The sequence below is a fragment of the Populus euphratica genome, unplaced genomic scaffold (genome assembly GCF_000495115.2).
Source record: "Populus euphratica unplaced genomic scaffold, PopEup_1.0 scaffold838.1, whole genome shotgun sequence".
Lineage (NCBI taxonomy): Eukaryota > Viridiplantae > Streptophyta > Magnoliopsida > Malpighiales > Salicaceae > Populus > Populus euphratica.
Window position 1 is genome coordinate 34,377 of NW_011500694.1, and position 20,088 is coordinate 54,464.

The 20,088-nt window shown below is 32.0% G+C and overlaps 1 protein-coding gene across 1 annotated transcript; it reads right to left on the bottom strand.

The window, feature by feature from the left end:
- Positions 1–4,589: 4,589 nt before the first annotated feature.
- Positions 4,590–16,069, bottom strand: LOC105116025 (serine/threonine-protein kinase CDL1-like). Its single transcript, XM_011013160.1, has 5 exons — positions 15,549–16,069; positions 14,474–14,673; positions 14,054–14,243; positions 5,942–6,333; positions 4,590–5,787 (listed from the first exon to the last, which is right to left on the bottom strand). The coding sequence occupies exons 1-5, from the start codon at positions 15,688–15,690 to the stop codon at positions 5,164–5,166; spliced, it is 1,548 nt and encodes a 515-aa protein (XP_011011462.1). The 5' UTR covers positions 15,691–16,069; the 3' UTR covers positions 4,590–5,163.
- Between the last annotated feature and the right edge of the window lie 4,019 nt (positions 16,070–20,088).

Sequence of the window (20,088 nt, forward strand, 5' to 3'; positions counted from 1 at the left end):
CTCCATGTGGTTCGACCCCAGTCTTGCCGGGTTATTTATTACTTCGACACTCCTGCACTTGAGAGAAGACATCAATATTTTAGTCGTGTTAAAGGTCAGACCCGATGCGTGAATAAAGTAAGTGTAAGTGATGATCATTGTGTGGAAAAATTAAAGAAACAACCAATTATTTTTATGCAAGAGAGGGTGAGATCAAATTTTCATTTTATACTAGCAAGATATTGATCTCGTGTATAAAAAGGTTTACTTTAATGCTAGCAGTCTTGAATTCTTGATCATATGGGTCTTAGTGTAGCTGTTTTTTTATTGCAAGAGTTTAATGAAGTATTTCCTAAAGACATTCCTAGCACATTACCATCATTCAGGGGAATAGAATATCAAATTAACCTTATACCTGAAATTGTGGTTTCTAACTAATCAGCCTATAGAAGTAATCCTAAAAAGATGAAAAAGCTTAAAAGGGAAGTTGATATATTGATGATAAAGGGGGACATTTGTGAGAGTATGAGCCATTGTGATGTGCCAGTGTTACCTGTGCCTAAGAAGGATTGAACATAGAGGGTGTGAGTTGATTGTCGTGCCATAAAAAATATAGCAGTAAAGTATAGATCTATTCCTAAGCTTGATGATATGCTAGATGAGTTACATAGATCATGTATGTTCTCTGAAATTTATTTAAAAGGTGGGTGCTATTAGATTAGGATTAAAGAAAAGAATAAATAGAAAACTATATTTAAGACTAAGCATGGTTTGTATGAATGATTAGTCATGCTGTTTGGACTTAAAAATACACCTAGTACATTTCTAAGGCTAATGAATCATGTATTACATGTATTTATAGGTAAATTTATAGTTGTGTATTTTGATGACATCTTGATCTATAGCAAGAACTTGAATGAACATCTTGATCATTTATATTGTGAGAAATTCTATGTTAATATTAAAAAAGTGCACATTTTGCATGGAAAAATTATGTTTCTTGAATATGTTGTTGCTATACAAGATATTGAGATAGGTGAAGACAAGATTAAGGCCATCTGAAATTGGCCTACGCCTAAATCTGTGATTAAGGTAAAAAGTTTTCAAAGTTTTACTAGTTTTTATAGGATATTTCTTAAGGATTTTACCATATTGGTTGCACCACTTACTGAGATTGTAAAAAAAATAATAATTGATTTTAAATGGGGTATTGAACAAAATAATGCCTTTAACTTGTTGAAAAAAAAACTTTATTAAACACCTTTATTTGCTTTACCTGGTTTTATAAAAGCTTCTAAGATCGAGTATAATGCCTCATCAATAGGTATTGAAGTTGTTTTAATACAAGATAAACGATCTATTACATATTTTAGCAAAAAACTGAATGATGCAACGTTGAACTACCCTACTTATGATAAGGAGCTTTATGCTTTGGTGAGAACTTTGAGACATGACAACATTATATATGGCAAAAAAAATTCATAATTCATTCAGATCATGAACCATTAAAACATTTGAAAGGAAAAGGTAAGTTGAATCGATAACTTATAAAGTGAGTGAAATTCATTGAAACATTCTCATATATGATTATATACAAGCAAGGTAATGAAAATAAAGCAGCTGATACACTATAATGAAGGCATGTTATTCCATCTACCTTGAATGCTAAATTGTTATGATTTAAGTATGTGATGGAATTGCATATGAATGATAATAATTTTGCTAATGTATTTCATGCATGTGAAAATTCACCTTTTAGGAAGTTCCAAACTTTGATGAAAGAAATATCTGTGTGTTTGAGTGTACTTTTCTACTTTGGTTCTCTAATAAATTGAATCGATTTATCGAGGAATAACTGTCTTCATGGAATCATCTTACACTTCTCATTCGTAAATTGTTATTCATTCGGTGGGGGTTTTAGATTTCAATAGTGCTAGTGTTTAGGTTCAATGCAATCTTTGTGTCACACTTCCAAACTTGATTTATTGGTTTTTCAGGAGTTGTACTGTTCGCGTGTGGGTTATGTGACCGCATGATCATGAAGTTTGCATCAAATACTAATAAATGACTTTATATTTCATAGGAATTTCCTAATGATATTTTTAGTTCTTATTGATTTGTTTCTAGTTTATGTTTTGAGGGCATGTCCTTTTAGCCTCTTTTTAGGGTATTCCCATGTTTTCTTATTTGTGGCTTTAGGTTAAATAGGTTTTATCCCCTTTTTTGAGCAATGTGGGGATTTTCCCCTTTACTGTTGTTTTATATCTTTTTTTGTTATTATACTTCCTTTATATATAAAAAAGGGCTATATGATATGATCAATACTATACTAAAAAATCCATTACAAGTTCTTCAATTACAAGATCAAAGACAAAGAAGCTCAAAGATATATTTAATGGGTTTATTTAGAATAGTTGGGCCAAGATGGATTTCAAGGAGCATCACCAACATGTACCAATAGGTGAAGATCTAGACCTTCATCAATTTAATTAATGCACAAAAGGGCTTGATCAATCTATTTTATGGGCCAATTAGTTTTGATGGTTAGAATTTTTTTTAATGCATAATTTTACTCTAATGAACATATTTTTTTATTCGATTGTTAGATCTGGTTGAACTTTTATCAGAAGTTTTCAAAGTTCTTGTTATATATTGGGTTAGAATTTCATGGAAATCAAACATCAGAAAGGCCTTACAATAAGATCTAAAAGTTGTTGTGTGAGAATTGTATTAGTCTCCTAGTTGATTTATTATTATTTTTTTATTTTATTTAAAAATCTTTTATTATTTTTTTAGAATTGTTTAGGATGTTTTTAATTATTATACATGGGATTATTTAACTCATATTTAAGTTTTTTAGGGAACAAACTTTGATTTCAACAATTAATATTATGTGTGTGTGGGGTTTGCTTATACTTTATGGTTCTTTATTGAACTATTTTGATTTATTAAAGAATTAACCAAACTTTATGATATCTTCTATAATTTCCTTCACGTCTCTTTATAGACATTGAGTAGAGGTTTAATTTCTATAGTTTTGGTGCATCAAAATAGGTTATCATTAGTCAAGCTTAATCACAAGTATGGATTTAGCTTTCTTAAGAAATGTCTATTTGATTATGAGTTTTTATTTTTATTTTTTATATCTACAAGGTTCACATCACTACAACTTTAACAAGTAATGATTAGACTTTATTCAATTTAATCTTTGTAAAGAAGAGTTGGATTCATCTACTTCACAAGTTTAATTAATTTCAACATCATATTTTATACATAAGGGATTCATCTATTTGAAATTATATGTTTCCATGTGTTTTATGAATTTCAAATTATGAAACAATTTGTGTGAAAATATAGAAGGCTAATGATTAATTTAACTTCAAGAGTTTTTCTTATTTCAACACTATATATATTTTGACCAAGGATCCTTTTCGAGCAAAGATTTCATTCAATAATTGCTTCTTCTTATTCTTAGTGTGCGGAAACTTAACGTTATTTTCTAGAATTATTATTTTTATTATTTCTCATGTTTTTGGCTTTATTTGAGATACTTTAGACTTTATTTTAATTTAGGTTGATGTTAGCCATTATATCAATTATTGTTTTACTTTATTTCAAGTATTAATGTTATTTTATAAGACAATATTTTTTTAAGTTGGGATGCATTATTGCCGCATATTGTATGTATTGTGATGATTTTTTTGTTTTGGTTTCTCATTAAACTACATTAACCTATACGTTAACCTATCAAAGAATTAATTAAACTTCAAGATGTTTTTTATACTTGTTTAATTTTTTTTATAAATGTTGAGTGAGGGTTCAGTTTTTATAATTCCTCATTAAACTGTGATTTTTATATTTGTTTAAGTTTTTTTATAGATGTTGAGTGAGGGTTCAGTTTTTATAATTTTAATATCTTTTACAAGTTACCTGTGAGTTAAATTCAATCATAAATTTGAATTTATTTTTTAAAAAATTAATTTTATTGAATTTTTAGATTTTTATATTTATACTGCTGGCATCTGTAAGATAACTATATCTCAATTTCTTACATATTAGATAAATAGAGTATTATTATAGTAGAAACCTTGTAGATATCCATTGTAATCTCTAATTGAAAAGGTTTAGAAACAAGTGTCATCTCTAACTGAAAAGACAGGTTTCATTATACAGAACAACTTCAATGGGCAGGACTACAACTGCCCAATTAAAATGTGGTCTGAAAATTTACTTTTGACTACGGCTTCGCCCTACACAGACCACTATCTGATAATTAAAGAGCTAGCTCTTTCCCAAGGGAAAAACGTGTAAGAAATTATTTACACCCTGGGAGAAGCAGCATCGTAATGGAGACTAGGTCGCTAGGATTGATATTTAAGATAGATCTTCTACTGAAAACAAGTGCTAGAATAAACAATCCATCCCCATACGAGGCTACAGAGATGACAAGTCAAACAATCCAACAATAGTAAGCATAAGTGACTCATTGGAAAGACTGGCTTGGAAATTAACACTTGCAAATCATTCTCGAGCCTGAAACATCCTACAACATGACCCAACAAGCAAGTAGAAGCAGAGAGAGAAAGAGAGAGAGGGAGATAGAAGCAGAGAGAGAGATATGATCATACGTGGAGAACAATATCATGAAAACTTTTTCTGTATAAGCCGAACACGACTGACTCAAAGAAATCCATATACAAGACTATTGAGCACAAGCTGTGACACCAATGAGGCACCCAAACCAAACCCACTAAACCACCCCACATAAAACAGAAATACATGGGGGCAGAAATTTGATAATCTTCCCAGATTTCCATGGAATATGAACTTCAGAAACCCCTAAATACATAGAATGACATGTTGCACACATCATTCTGCAAGTGGGGTTACCCTTAAATCACATGAAATTGAACGCTACCACTTCCCCTGAACTCTTCTTTAACTGTGTCCTTCCCTCAACCATATAATTGAAGAATTCATTTTCCTACTCAGCTACAAGAATGATACAGGACAAACAACAGTCGAAGTTCGATACAATAAGTCTTAACCCAGGTGGGAAATTGAAACCAAGACAATGAAGGATGATGTATGTGCAACCTCTTTCGTCATGATGACCCTCAGAAGCATATAACATTCGCTGTGCATAGAAGACCATAGCCCCATAACAATGTCCTTGTGGTGCCATCACTCATTTGTACCATCAAAACTACCCATTGCATTTGCCCGCCTTTTTTCTCTCCAATTTTCACCCCATACTTTTGCTTCTGCAACTGCTCGTTCTCTATCTAAATCACGATTTCTTGGAGTTTCCCTTGCTCTGCTGGTACTCACAGGACTATCTCTCTGAGAATCCTGCTGGTCTGAGTCATCCAAACCCCATTTTCTGCCAGATCCACCTGTTTCACTCCTTCCTAATTCTGCACCTGTGCTGAATTCCCTACCATGGTCCCGTTTCCTATAATCAGGTGAGTTTTTGTAAGTGGAAGGGGAACCATTTCGGCCACCACGTCCATGCTCATCTGAGCTATCCAGCCCATCAGCCATTCCCCTACGATCATCTCTGTTCCTAGGTGTAGATGGTCCGACTCTGTTACTTTGATTGGCAGCATTTGGGTCATAAGTTTGGGAAGCTAAATATGTGAGAGCAGTCACAACATCGCCTATTAGAGGCCTTGTAGCAGCCTGCTCTTGCAAACACATAGCTGCAACCGCAAGAGCTTGATACAATCCTCGCATTGGATAACGACCTTGAAGCAGTGGATCAGCCATTTTAGGGAATTTCCTACGATCCTTGAAAAGTGGTCTTGCCTAAAAGCCCCAGGTCCCAAGAAAAAAACAGATGGATCATAAATTTCTTTTCATGTTAATTCAGTGTACAAGATAAAAAGGATGTAAAATTCCATGAGGCATTGATATGAAGCATTAAAAAGTTAGCTGATAAATGAAAGGAAGAAACACTTACCCATGCAACTAGATTATGCTCTCCAGGAGCCCGGGTGTTATCAATTGCCTTGCGCCCTGTGATAAGTTCAAGAAAGACAACCCCAAAACTATAGACATCAGACTTTAAAGTAAGTTGGCCAGTCATGGCATACTCTGGGGCACAATAACCATATGTCCCCATCACACGTGTTGAGACATGAGTCTTGTCACCAACTGGACCTAGCTTTGCTAATCCAAAATCTGACAACTTGGGGTGGAAACCCTCATCAAGAAGGATGTTGGATGATTTTAAGTCGCGATATATGACAGGAGGGTTTGCTGTATCATGCAAGTATTCCAATCCCTTAGCTGCACCAGCTGCAATCTTCATCCTTGTGTTCCAGTCCAGAGGCTCTTTGTCCGGGGCTAGATCTGAAAACAACATTAAATAAGCTAACAAGAGTGGGTTGCAGAAACCATATTATTACTATCCAAACTTGAAACATGCATACAGGCAGATCTGAAAGCAACATTAAATAAGCTAACAAGAGTGGGTTGCAGAAACCATATTATTACTATCCAAACTTGAAACATGCATACAGGCAGATAAAGGGGATCCAAATCAATCACTGAAATGCATCATTTTAGAGTAATTCTAAATCAAGAACCTTTGATGTTAAAGTTATGAAGAAATGTCAGCAACCACCAAAAGAGATATAACAAGAACAAGTACTTTGTTTTACAAGTTACAACTCCAAGCATCAACAGATATAGTCAATCAAGGGCCTCAATATTGCTACAAAAGGCTGGTTTTGAGTAAAAAAAAAAAGTTCAGAAACTCCAACAGATATTTGAAGTTTCTAAAGTCACAGTTTCAGAATTTCGAGACACTTAAAACTAAGTTCTGGTTCAAACCTTGGTTCAAAAACTCAATTGCAAACGCAAGCTTGCTATTATGCCACATAGCCCTAGAGCTAAACAGATTGCCACCCAAACCTATCAACAACCTTAATCTCACACTCTTGAGCTGCAAGAACCTGCCTTTTCCATTCAGCTCACCCGCAGCTATTTTCTTATACCTTCAGCAGTTATCTCTTCTCCAATTATCCCTTACCAGATTTTTCTTTTGGTCCAGCCTCAATTTAAATCGAATCCAATCACACTGCACTCTATACTCTTCCTGCACAGGGTAGGACCATCTCAGTTCAATTTTCCTCAACGTCAGTTGGTGCTACCCTTGACTACAATAGCATTAAATTGTGATGCTGGTTTTACTGCTGTAATTCATCCGATCATCTCAACAAGGGTTTCTTTGATAGCCATGACAGCTATACCAAATAATATTAGTGGTTCCTTTGCCCCAGTTTCAAGGATCTTATTCATCTCCCTGTAGACTTAGTTATTGCCAGACTCTCAGGCCAAGCACTTCTGTCTATGGGAAATTAGATATTTAAGATTAGTCCACACACAAGCAGAAGATCTTTCTCTTCATCTTGAAAGATAGTACTCATACAAAGCCATTCTCAGTTGAAGAATTGAATTCAGCAACTTAACACAAATTTGAGGCAGGAACTCATAAGCAACCATTTAACAGACGGTTGATGCTAGTTAATCAAAAGATTAGACACAGGTTTGACAACTAATCCTTCTAAGTTCTGCATGGCAGTTATGTGAAGGAGACCCAACTTTAATCTCACACATACTGTAAGCGATATTGCCAAAAGCTTTGCAGTGAGTCTAGTTGTATATGCAATAATCTACTAATACTTTCGAGTGATCATGTTTGCCATGAACTACCAAGATAAAACCTATACTTGAATATTTTTTTCACTATGCACTCTTCTAAAAGACTGCCCTAACATTAAATTATGGACATGATATAGCAACTCCTATCAATAAAAGTGCAAGCATGCCTTTATTGTTGGAACGCAGCTCATGAAGAAACTAAAATAATATATTGCTACTTGGATCAGATAAGTACACCACAAATAAAAAAACAACACAACACATGAAATTGTCATGAAAATTTCGCAAGGGTATTCATATGAATTGATGAAGAATACCAGGTATCAGTTGCAAAATTCAAGCAATTTAAAAATACCACTAGCATGTCAGATTCAACTACAACTGATACTAGCAATATCAAACATACAAACAGTACCACCTCAAATGCTAATGACACTAGTGGTGGCATTTTATAAATACTATCCCAGATTTGACTATTTTTATCAGGCATCATTCTGCTAGTGTTTGTGTTAGACGTGCAAGTTTGGCATTGCAAACAAGCAAAGCAGCAGAAGCAAAGATAAGCAGGCCAGAAGTGAAGTTTGGGCAGAATGCAGCAATGGAAGTTGCAACTGTAACTGCAACTAATTCTGCAGCAAAGATCAAGAGAATTATGTGGAAAATTAATTAGTTAGCTAGCTAGCTAGACTGGTAGTCATCAGTTACAAGTTAGTTGTTAGTTAGAAAGGATTGAATTACTTGTATAAAATCATAATTGTACAGAAACTTGTGAGGCAAGCAATAAAAGTTTCCAGTTTCAATTTGCATTCTTCCATCTTTCTCTTCTAGTTTCTCCCTTCTGCATTTCTTCTAAAAAATACGTTGTGTTGTTAAGAAAGATCTCAACAAATTGGTATTAGAGCAAAGATCTTTGGCCACTAATAGTATACTGAAATCTTGAGGTATTTTGGAAGTGAACTATGGTGGAAAATAACAAGATTAAGGCATTGGAAGAGCATAGAAAAAGACTTGATGAACAAATACAAAGCATTCATTAAGAACTTCAAGATTCCATAGCTGCAAACCAGAAGCAATGGCAGGAACAAACAAAAAGGGCCGAGCATAACAACATGCAAATGGAAGCTATGATGACCACATTAAAGTCATTCATGAATAACCAAGCAAAGAAAGAAGAGATAACTCAGCTTCAGATGGAATAATACCTAACCATAGAGCTTACAACCATGGGGAAACCATGGGAAACCATGATATCCATAGGGTTGGTACAATGTAGCATTACCTAAAGTGGAATCACCTACTGTTTGGATAGAAAATCCAAGATGGATTCGAAGAGCAAGAGATTCTTCAAGACGCACTTCACACCAGTGAATAAGTGGGTGGAAATAAATTCCTTATACCTTGAAGGAAAGACAGAGATATGGCATGAAGAATTCTTCCCAAGAGGAAATGATTTAGCTATTTGGGAAGAATTTGCAAGAGCCATCTGTATGAGGCTTGGTAGTGGAAAAGATGAAGAATTTAACAAGTTGGAGCAGGACAAAGGTGTAAAGGAGTATGTGGAAAGATTTGAAGAACTTAAATCTTTATTGAATGCTTTAAATCCATCACTACTATATTACATCTCCAACTTTAGAAGTGGAATCAAGGATGACATTAAACCAATGCTCAAGATCCTCAAGCCAACAATTCTGATGTGGGTTTTTGATCAAGTTGAATGGCAAGAGGAGTCTAATAATGCTTTGGCCAAGAAGAATAGATTCATTCCAAGAACTGCTCCTTCATGCATTATGGGTGAAGAAAGCAAGAATGAGGAATATGGTCTATCTTTGAATGCATTGGTTGAAAGTTATGCACATAACACTAAAAGGATCAAAGGCCGTTGTCAAGGAAGAGACATTGTCATTTCGATTGATAGTGGCAGTACCCTTCATTGAAGCATATGTTATTAAAAAAAATAAGGCATCCATTAAGAATACTATGATGCTTGTTGTAACAGTAGCCAACACATATGTAATACTCACAGTCCAAAATTCATATGGTTTATGCAAGGATACAAGTTTCAAACAGATTTGAGAGTGCTCGGAGTAGACTGATTGAGAATCTACTCAACAATTCTGTTTCACTTCATCACAATGAAATTGTCATTCAGAAAGGATGGTAGGATGACTGAATTGAAAGGAATTATAGAAGAAGCTGGATTACAAATGATCACATCCGCAAAGGACTACAAGAGCTTGAGAGAGGCAGTGTATGGCTTTATGGGATAATTTTTTTTTCCATGAAGGTACGTGAAGAACCTACTTAGGCTATGTAAAACTTAAAAGTGAAAACATTGCCAGAAGAATACGACTCAGTGTTTGCAAAACCTAAACACCTTCCACCCGCTAGGGGATTTGATCATATCATTCCTCTCATACCTGGGGCCAAACCAATCAATATCAGACCTTATGAGAGTTCATTTGTGCATAAGAAAGAGATAGAGGTTGGTTAAAAAGATGTTGCAAAATAAGATTATACAACACAATTGCAGTCCATTTGCTTCTCCAATGTTGCTGCTAAAAATGAAAGATAACACTAGAAGGTTTTTTGTTGATTGCAAGCAACTACATAATTTGATTATCAAAACTAAATTTTCCATTCCATTAATTGATGACTTAATGGATGAATTACATGGTTCTCAATTCTTCTCAAGTTGGATCTTAGGTCTGGTTATCATTGGATTAGAATGCATGAAGACGATGATGAGAAAACAACTTTTATAACTCATCATGGACACTATGAGTTCAAAGTTATGCTCTTTGGCATGACTAATGCTCCAGTTACATTTCAAGCCTTGATGTACACTGTGTTGAAACCATTCTCAATAAAGTTTGTACAGGTATTTTTCGATGACATTATGGTATATAGTTCTACTCTAGAACTACATATCCACCACCTGAAGTTTGTACTAGAAACATTGAAGGAAAAACACTTGCTAGCAAAGAAATCAAAATTTTACATTGAGGGAAAAACACGTGCTAGCAAAGAAATCAAAATATTTTGTGAGCAACAAGTTGAGTACTTGGGGCACATCATATCAACAGAAGGTGTGCTCACTAATCCAAGAAAAGAAAAAAGCAGTGAAGAATTGGCCCATTCCTTATTCAGTTAAAAAGTTGAGCAGTTTCCGTGGATTGACAGGATATTACTGGAGTATAAGGGGATTTGAAGTCATCAACAAGCCATTAACTTAGCTTCTAAAGAAGAAAATTTCAATTGGAATAGAAAGGCACAAGAAGCTTTTGACAAGTTAAAAGATGTCTTATGCAAGGCTCCAGTCTTAGCCTTGACAAACTTCAACTGCACCATTGTGCTAGAGACTGATGCGTGTGAAAAAAGATTTTGGTGCAATCTTGAGCCAAGAAAGGCCACTAGCTCATTAATGGCATTAAGTCCAATAAATCTTAGACTATCAATTTAGGTGGAGTATATGGCTATGCTAATGGCAGTAAAAAATGGAGACTCTACCTGCAACATGATCAATTCATCATTAAAACTAATCATGAAAGTTTAAAGCACCTTTTGCAACAAAGGATTCATACTCCTATAAAAAATAAAAGTTTAACCAAGTTGTTAGGGCTAAGATATCAAATTCAGATAGGAGAGGCAAGGAGAATGTTGTAGCATATACTCTATCTAGAAGAATTGGTGATATGGATAGTCCAAATGAAACACCATTGATTCCAAAAGGATGGGAGCTATTACAATAGTGGCACCAGCATGGTATAAAGAAGTAAGTGAGACTTACAAGGATGATTCTCAATAATTATTGCTGAGAAAATGATGGATGCAAGTAGTTGGCTAGATTACACTTTTGTTGAAGGGGTGCTTAGATATAAGAACAATATAGTCATTGGAATAAAGAGAAATTCAAGAGAAAGATTGGCAAGTGTTGCAAATGATTGATACGTAGAGGGCCATGCTGGATACAAAATTCCCATAAAAGACTCAAGGCAATGTTCTACTGGCCTCTAATGAAGACTTTAGTTAAAAAGCTAAAAGTTTGTGGAAGAATATGATGTGTGCATGCGCAAGATAGAAAGGGTAAGCATACCATGGATTACCACAACCATTGACCTAGAGAAAATAACCATGGATTTTATAAAAGTACAGCTGCATTCAAGAGGAAAAGATGCAACATTCAGAAGAAACCTAGAGAAATATAACCATTAATTTTATAGAAGTACTGCCACATTCAGGAGGAAAAGATGCAACATTCAAATAGTTGACATGTTTACCAAGTATAAGCATTTCATAGCAGTAACACCTCCTTTTAGTGCTCAAGAGATAACTCAACTTTTCTAGGATCATTTCTACAAATTCTATGGGTTGCCGACAACTACTGTCACAGACAGGGATAAGGCATTCACTAGCCTATTTTGGAAAGAATTGTTTAAACTATTGGGGGTGAAGCTACTGATGAGTTCATCATACCATCCATAGACTGATGGCCAAACCAAAAGGGTTAGGAGAACTATTTGACGTGTATGACAATGCACAACCCAAAGAAGTGGCATCACTAGTTGTCTTTGGCTCAATAGTGGTACAATACTAGCTTCCATTCTTCCATCAAGATGAGTCTTTTTCAAGCTCTACATGGATATCCTCCACCAAGCAAAGAGATAGCTACACAAGAAACCACAATAGTAGTTGCAGTAAAAAAGGTAATTAAAAGAAGGGCTAACATGGATCAACTGTTACAGACACAGTTGGAAAGAGCTGAGCATAGAATGAAACAAATTATAGATAAGGGAAGGATAAAAAGAGAATTTAAGGTTGGGGATTTCGCGTATCTCAAGCTTCAACTTTATAGACATACAAGTGTGACATTAAGAAATGGCATCAAGTTGAATCGCAGGTTTTATGGTCCATATAAGATTATGCAAAGGATTGAGTTAGTAGCATACAAGTTGCAGCTACAGAAGGATCTACCATTCATCCAGTTTTCCATGTATCTTTGCTCAAGAAAAAGGTGGGAAACAATGCAGTAGTCTCTTCTTCATTACCAAAAGTCGATGAGTTTAAAGAGTTAAAGTTAATCCCGTGGCCATTCTAGATTGAAAGATCATGAAAAAGGGTAATAGAGTTGTGGTTATGAGACTTATTCAATGCTCCAAACTATTCAAAGAAAATGCAACTCAGGAAGATTAAGAACTTTCAAGTCAATTTCTTGAATCCTGCCTTGATTCTTGAGGTCAAGAATCTCATAGGGAGGGAGTACTGTTACAAGTGCAAGTAAGTTTGGCATTGGAAACAAGCAAAGAAGCAGAAGCAAAGATCAACAGGCCAAAAGTAAAGTTTGGGCAGAATGTAGCAATGGAAGATGCACGTGTAACTGCAACTAATTCTGCAGCAAAGATCAAGAGGGATGTGGCAAGTTAGATGGTTTGTTAGTTAGATTGGTAGTAGTAATCAGTTACGAGTTAACTGTTAGTTAGAAAGGATTGCGTCACTTGTATAAAAGCACAATTGTACAGAAACTTGAGAGGCAAGCAATAAATGTTTCCAGTTTCAATCAACATTCATCTACCTTTCTCCTCTCATTTCTCCCTTCTGCATTTCCTCAAAAATACATTGTTTTGTTATGAAAGATCTTAACATTATCAAATCAAATTCAAACAGCAGCTGCCACTATAGCAGCATATACATATCACCAGCTCTCCAATCCCATTCTCTTTTTAAGACATTTTTAGCAGCATCAACAAATCATTCTTAGATTATCCCAAATACCATAACTCTAATAACTGGTCTCAACATCCTCACACCAATGACAATGATGCTTTTGCTTATAACATCAATTGTGATTGGTTCCAAATTCAATTCCACAAAACGCAGAGTGTTTTTTTCCCCCCTTAAGACTTCCCCCTAAATACTGACAAAATGTTTCAAAGAAACAAGATGGCCAGTCAATTCCCTGACTTCCCTTTTCTGATCTATACAAAGATTTGATGACTCCTAAAACTTTCCTATGCCTTTTATTCTGAGAATAATTCAGCAAAAGGATAAGACCAGGGCTAGATATTCATGTTTTCTGTCCATTCTTAGTCAACTCTCTCACTCTCCTAGGAAGAAAAACTCATGCAGATCACCAAACACATAAAGAGGTATGATATCCACATATGTCCTGAAATACATATTTTTAACAGTATGTAGTGCATGAACCAGTGATTCATCCCTGATCTCATGAATGGGCGATAGACCAGTCTGTCCAAAGAAAGAGGTTAAAGTGAATGCATGTTGAAAAGACAAGTGGTCTGCCATAGGGGATCTCATTTTTCTACCAGGTGATGTGACAGAACAATTTAACCACAAGCAATGAGGTTGTATGAATGCAATGTGTTAAAGCAAATAAGGCAAAGAATCTAACCATGTAAATGATCCTCCAATGATCCCAATGGCATAAACTCATAAACAAGGAGGCGTTGATCCCCATCAGCACAGTAGCCAATCAAATTGACAAGGTTTGGATGGTGTAAGAGGCTGAGCATGAGAACCTCCACCAGAAATTCTCTATTTCCTTGAAGGCCATTTCGGTCAAGCTGTTTCACAGCAACTACCTGCAAATGCAATTTCCAACCAACCAAATATCATCAAAGGAGATCAACACAACATTCTTTGAAATTACAATTCAGCGAAAAAGGCTAATAAGGTAAAGAACCACAGAATTTGAAGCTTAATATCAAAAGTTACGAAGTCTAACATATAGTGCACATAATGTAAAACAAACATTACGGAATGTAAAAATGCATGGTAATATGTTCATCCATTTCAACAAACCACAACTTACCTGGTCAGTGCTCTCAATGCGACCTTTGTAAACACGCCCAAAACCCCCTTCACCCAACAAGCACTCTGGTCTAAAGTTCTTTGTGGCAGCAGCTAATTCTCGGAATGTAAATATCTGTGCTGCAATGTTAGGTGTTGTACCATCTTTGGGAATTGATTGTTCCTTCTTAGGATCAGAACCACTCCGAGATTTTGATTTGTCTGCATGAATATGTGAATCAGAAAACAGATAGATGAATTGCTGCAGCCAGAACTTCGAGCAAGCTAAATTATGGAACGCGATTCAGCAATCGAGAGGATAAAGATGTATATAAATAAAAAAAAATATGGAACAGCATATCTTTATGCTGCTCTATACCTTTTATGTGACTCTGAGCACTTTACAATTAGATGAACTTCCCAAAACAATACTACATATAAAGCTAGAACAACAAACGAGATGTTGGGTTTTCTTATGGGTGAGTATTCTGAAACTAGTCTTTGTTCAAACAGAAATGACAACAATCTCATCTCATATTTCGAAGACAACATTAATTTAAGCCTAAGACATCACTAATTTTACTTTTTTCGTAGAAACAGTGAGGACATAGAAACACAGATCACCTCAGAAGTTTTCGTTTTCTCATTCCCAATCTGCTAGGGAAATAGAAGATTTCAGTTTGAAAGGCAATTACTACCATCCCATTTCATCCTAATAATGATGATTTAAGACAGAAAGCAAAACATAATTATAAGAAACAACACAAATACAGTTACTAAAAACAAGAGTAGATCACCAAAATAACCGCTTGGCACTACACCGTTAGAACAAAAATTAATCAGCGCAAACAAGAAGCTAGCAATCCAATCAAAAAACTGCAAAACTAAAAGAGAAAAAACCCAATTTATCAAGCCACTCATTAATGAAACAGATCAAAGCATTACCCAATTCTACCAGCAAACCATCACCAAAAAACCTCTAAATGAAACTAAAAAAAGCATGATTCAACACAACAAAACCATTAAATGATCTTTTAAAAAAATACAAAAAACAAAACTCATTCACCAAAATTAACAAAAAAATCAAATTTTGTTACCTGAACTAACTCTGCCAACATGGTGAGATTGAACAGCTGAACCTTCTTTAAGTGAATCCTTCTTGTTCAATTCTTTAACAAGACCAACACCACTACTACCCTCCTTGTTTGGTGACCCAAAACAAGGAAAACACCCACCCATATCAAATACACACAAATCAAAGACGACCAACTAAACCTTTACCACTCAAAAGATTGAAATTTTTTCAAAGTTTGAATCTTTAATACAAAATTCAACATGAAAATTCTGTGTCAAGTCACTCACTTTGCTTTCTTTTGCTTTAGCTTTCTCTCTCTAAAAACTTTCCCTCTCTAGGATTTTCATTGTCCATTGAAAGTAAAGATCGATCAAGTGAGAGACCAAGAATGTTAGATCAACAAATAGAAGAAAATCTTGTGGAAGCTCAAGCTAGCAAACGAAACAAGAGATTGTAAAAAACACAAAAGAAACCTCAAAATCAAACTCAAGTGATTAATGTAATAAAGTGAAGTATTTTCCTTTTCTTTTTTGAATATTTAAAAAAGTTTAAAGCTATTTGTTTTCTGTAAAAGTTAGCTACAACGTAATGATGTAATTATAGAACAAAAGTAATTAATGTAATAAAGTGATGCTGCTTCTTTTCTTAAGTTTTTATTTTTAAAAAAATTATTTTTTAAAATTATTTTAATTCATTAATATCAAAAATAAATTTTAAAAATTAAATTAAAATATTAATTTAACATATTTTTAAATAAAAAATATTTTAAAATACAACTATTATTATATTAATTTCATGTTTTAATTCAGCTGCTGTACAAAAAAAATAACTATACATGTTTTGTTTGGATTGATTTATCGTTTATGCTATTTTTTTTATATTATATTAAATTCAAATTAGAAAAATGTTGTTGTTTTTCGGATTTTTTACAATCTTGTTCGTGTATCTAATTTCTTTATATTTTTTTAATATAATTTAAACACAATTTATATTATAATACCATTGGTTACATAAATGTAGAAAAACACTTTATTTGAATTTTTTTATTTTTTTATTTAATAATTTATTAATTTTAAATTAGTCATTATAATTATTTTATTTTTATGAGATTATCCTAATTTTAAATAAATATTTTAATATTTAGTTAATACTTAATTTTTTTCAAGTATCTATTATTATTATTATTTTATTAAATAAAAACTAATATCAATGATCTAGAATACAAGTTTTGCAAGTTAAGCCACAAAATCTTTAAATAATTTAATATATTATAATTTTAATATTAAAAAAATATTATATTAATTGAAAAAAAATCATATTTTTATTGGTCATTCAGATTAAAAAAAAATAAATCATATTTTTATTGGTCATTCAGATTATTTTTAAATTCACCAAATTAATTATATCATATAGAGTCAATTTTCATATAAATTAATCTTAAATTTGATTTATGCAAGAAATTAGGTTAAAAGATTTCAAGATTGACTAATTAGATTTGATTTAATAATAATTTCCAATAATATTTTTTTTTCTATTGAATGCTTTTTGTCTATTTTTTTAAATGAATTTTAACTTTCAATATTTTATTAATTTTAAATTAATTTTTTATAATTTGTTTATGTTTATTTTTTATAAAATTATTATAGTCTAAAACAAAAATTTTGATATTTAATTTATATTTAATTTTAGGAGCTTCTATTTTTATTATAATATCATTAAGTAAAAAATATTTTTTAAAAAAATTGTTAAGCCCAATAAAATCCATGATATAAGTTATATGTTTAATTGGTTAAACTTTGAAATCTAAATGAATTTAATATGTTATCATCTCAATATTATTTTTTTAAATATTTTTAAAAATCAAATTATATTTTTTTTATTTGTTATCTGACTATTTTTTTACCCATTAAATAAATTAGATTAAGTTAGATAATTCTCACGTATTTAATTTTAAAATCATTACTAAATAAAGAGTTAAATTAGAAAAATTCAAAATTAAGTTGCTGTATTGAGTTAATAATAATATTATGTTTTAAAAAATTTAATATATTTTTAATCCAACTAACATTGTAACATGAGCATAAAAAATTAAATAATTTTTTATTTTAAAATATATATTTTTATTTTAATAAATTTTTTATTAAAATAAAAAAAACTAACCAAACCATTTTCTATTCTTTTATTAACTAACACGAGCCTTCAATTCCACATGAATTTAAATCTCAGAAAATTATAAAATACAGCTACAAAAATTATTTTACTTCTAAAAGGAAAAATAAAAGGAAATAGAAATCTTCCTCGAAAAATACAGGGATGCCATAATTGCTAAGTAAACTATACGCATCCTCTTATATATTTATTAATATATTATTTATATCCTTTGAGTTTTTTTTTTTCCCGTTTTTGTAATAACTGTCAGAAAATGGGACCCAATGAAGGGATGTGCTTCAACACTTGTGATGGAGATTCCAAACACATGTATTAAAATGTTTAGAGAAGGTGTTCGGGTAGGGATTCCAAGTGATAAGCTTTAGTTTAGCATACCTGCGACGTGGGTTTTGAACTGTTGGATTGGAATCTGATTTGGTTCCAGAAATGTGAGTGACGTCATGGAGATTGATCCAACGTTGGGAAACTCGGTATTGGAAGAAATGTATTTGTTGATTTTAGAATATTTTTTTTTTCAAAAAGCTGTTATTTTTAGAAAGTAGGGGCAACAGTACATAAACCCAATGTATTAGGGTTTGTCCATATGAATTTGTAAAACAATATGTATTGGGTTTGTCCATATGAATTTGTAAAACAATTGCAAGTTACTGGCCATAGTGAGAAGCATGGACTCCTTTTTTTTTTTTTTTTTGGAGATTTAGCATGGGCTCGATTTTTCCCCTCAAAACTTCTTACCGTTAAACATGGAGGCGTAGCATTTAGTAAGGCTTCAAATTTTAAGGAAAAAAAAATATTATTATTAGTATTTGCAAATATACTAGTACTAGTACGAGTGAATGTCACTTAGGTTTAATAAATGTTTGAAAATACAGTTATATCCATGTTTTTTTAAAAAAATAAATTTTATTGCTAGAAATTAATTTTTTATATGTTTTGGATTATTTTTATGTAATGATCTTAAAAATAATTTTTTTAAAATAAAAAAATTATTTTAATATTTTTAATATGAAAAATATTTTAAAAAGTAGCTGCAACTATAATTACTAATAGATTCTTAATTTTAATTGGAAAGCTACCCGAGTATTCCTTTAATGTTAAAATAAATAAATTAAGTTTAAATTATATATATATATATATATTTAATTAATTTAGGTTTAATCTTGATGTGAAAGCTACTGAAGAATTTCCTTGATGTTAAAATAAAAAATTAATTTCAAGTTTAGTTATATATCTAGGTTAGAACAATATTGTATATGAATAAACTAACAAAACACTACAATAGTTAGGTGAAACATTGTTTCATCTATTTTATGCTTACATCCGTTAACAATATAAATTCACACGGTGCCAATTTTCTTCAATATATAGTGTTTTTTTTTAATTTAGTAATTTTATATTGATTTTATTAAATATTAAATTTTATTATTTATTTCAACTAACTTGTTGCGGGGCTATCATGCAGTAAAAAAATATTGTCATGAAGTTGATACTTAACTTTGCAAAAAGAATCTAGATTTTAGATTTTCTAATAAAAAAATAGTCATTAAGCAAAAAGAATCTAGATTTTAGATTTTCTAAAAAGATTAGAAATAAAGAGATAATAATTGAAGAATAGAAAAAAAAAATGAAACCCTTTTTAGAAGATTAAAAGGAATTAGGTGTGAAAATAAAGAGGATGATAAAAAAAATGAAAAAGAAATGATAAAAAAAAGGGTCTATTAAGCCATACTAGAGCTACACCTCCTTATTTGTCAACTTAAAAGAAAGCCATTACTAAGATGATTATAACAATATTAATATTTTTTAGGCACAAGAAATATTTGAATAGCATACACATTTATGTTCTTCCAAAAATATTAGTTAGGCAATCACTCCTCTACTTATCTTTGAAATTTATTTATTTTTTGTTTATTTAAATTACTTTTATAGGTTAGTTAATGAGAATTTTAAAATTCCACTAAAAAATTGAACATTTTCAAGTATCAACATTCATAATCCATACAAGCTATCGAAACTAAATTCATGGTCCAACCATCCTGAACCTTTTTCCATGAGCAATGTAAACCATTTTTTATTTCACAATCCATAATCAATTATATTAAATGTATTTAATAATAAAGAACATAATTATGAATATAAAAAACACTATGAACTAGTTACATGCATTTTTAATTTAATAAATTGAAATAAGTATTATGTTAAATTTCAAACCTAATAAAAAAATTCAATAGTTAAATGACATGCATCTTAATATCAATTTTCTTTACATTACAATCATTAGTCACAAAAGTCATATTACAAAAAAGGAGTTTTACCTATCCATAATTACATTATCTTTACCTTAACAAAAGAAAATACTATAAATAATCTATTGCTTCGCTTGGTATATGATG

What these genes read in the sequence shown, in the direction of transcription:
- LOC105116025 (XM_011013160.1), bottom strand. Translation starts at nt 15,690, where the DNA reads ATGGGTGGGTGTTTTCCTTGTTTTGGGTCACCAAACAAGGAGGGTAGT. An exon ending in TGTTGGCAGAGTTAGTTCAG is followed by an intron (nt 14,674 to 15,548) that starts GTAACAAAATTT and finishes ATATTCATGCAG; the next exon opens with ACAAATCAAAATCTCGGAGT. An exon ending in AGCATAATCTAGTTGCATGG is followed by an intron (nt 5,788 to 5,941) that starts GTAAGTGTTTCT and finishes TGGGGCTTTTAG; the next exon opens with GCAAGACCACTTTTCAAGGA.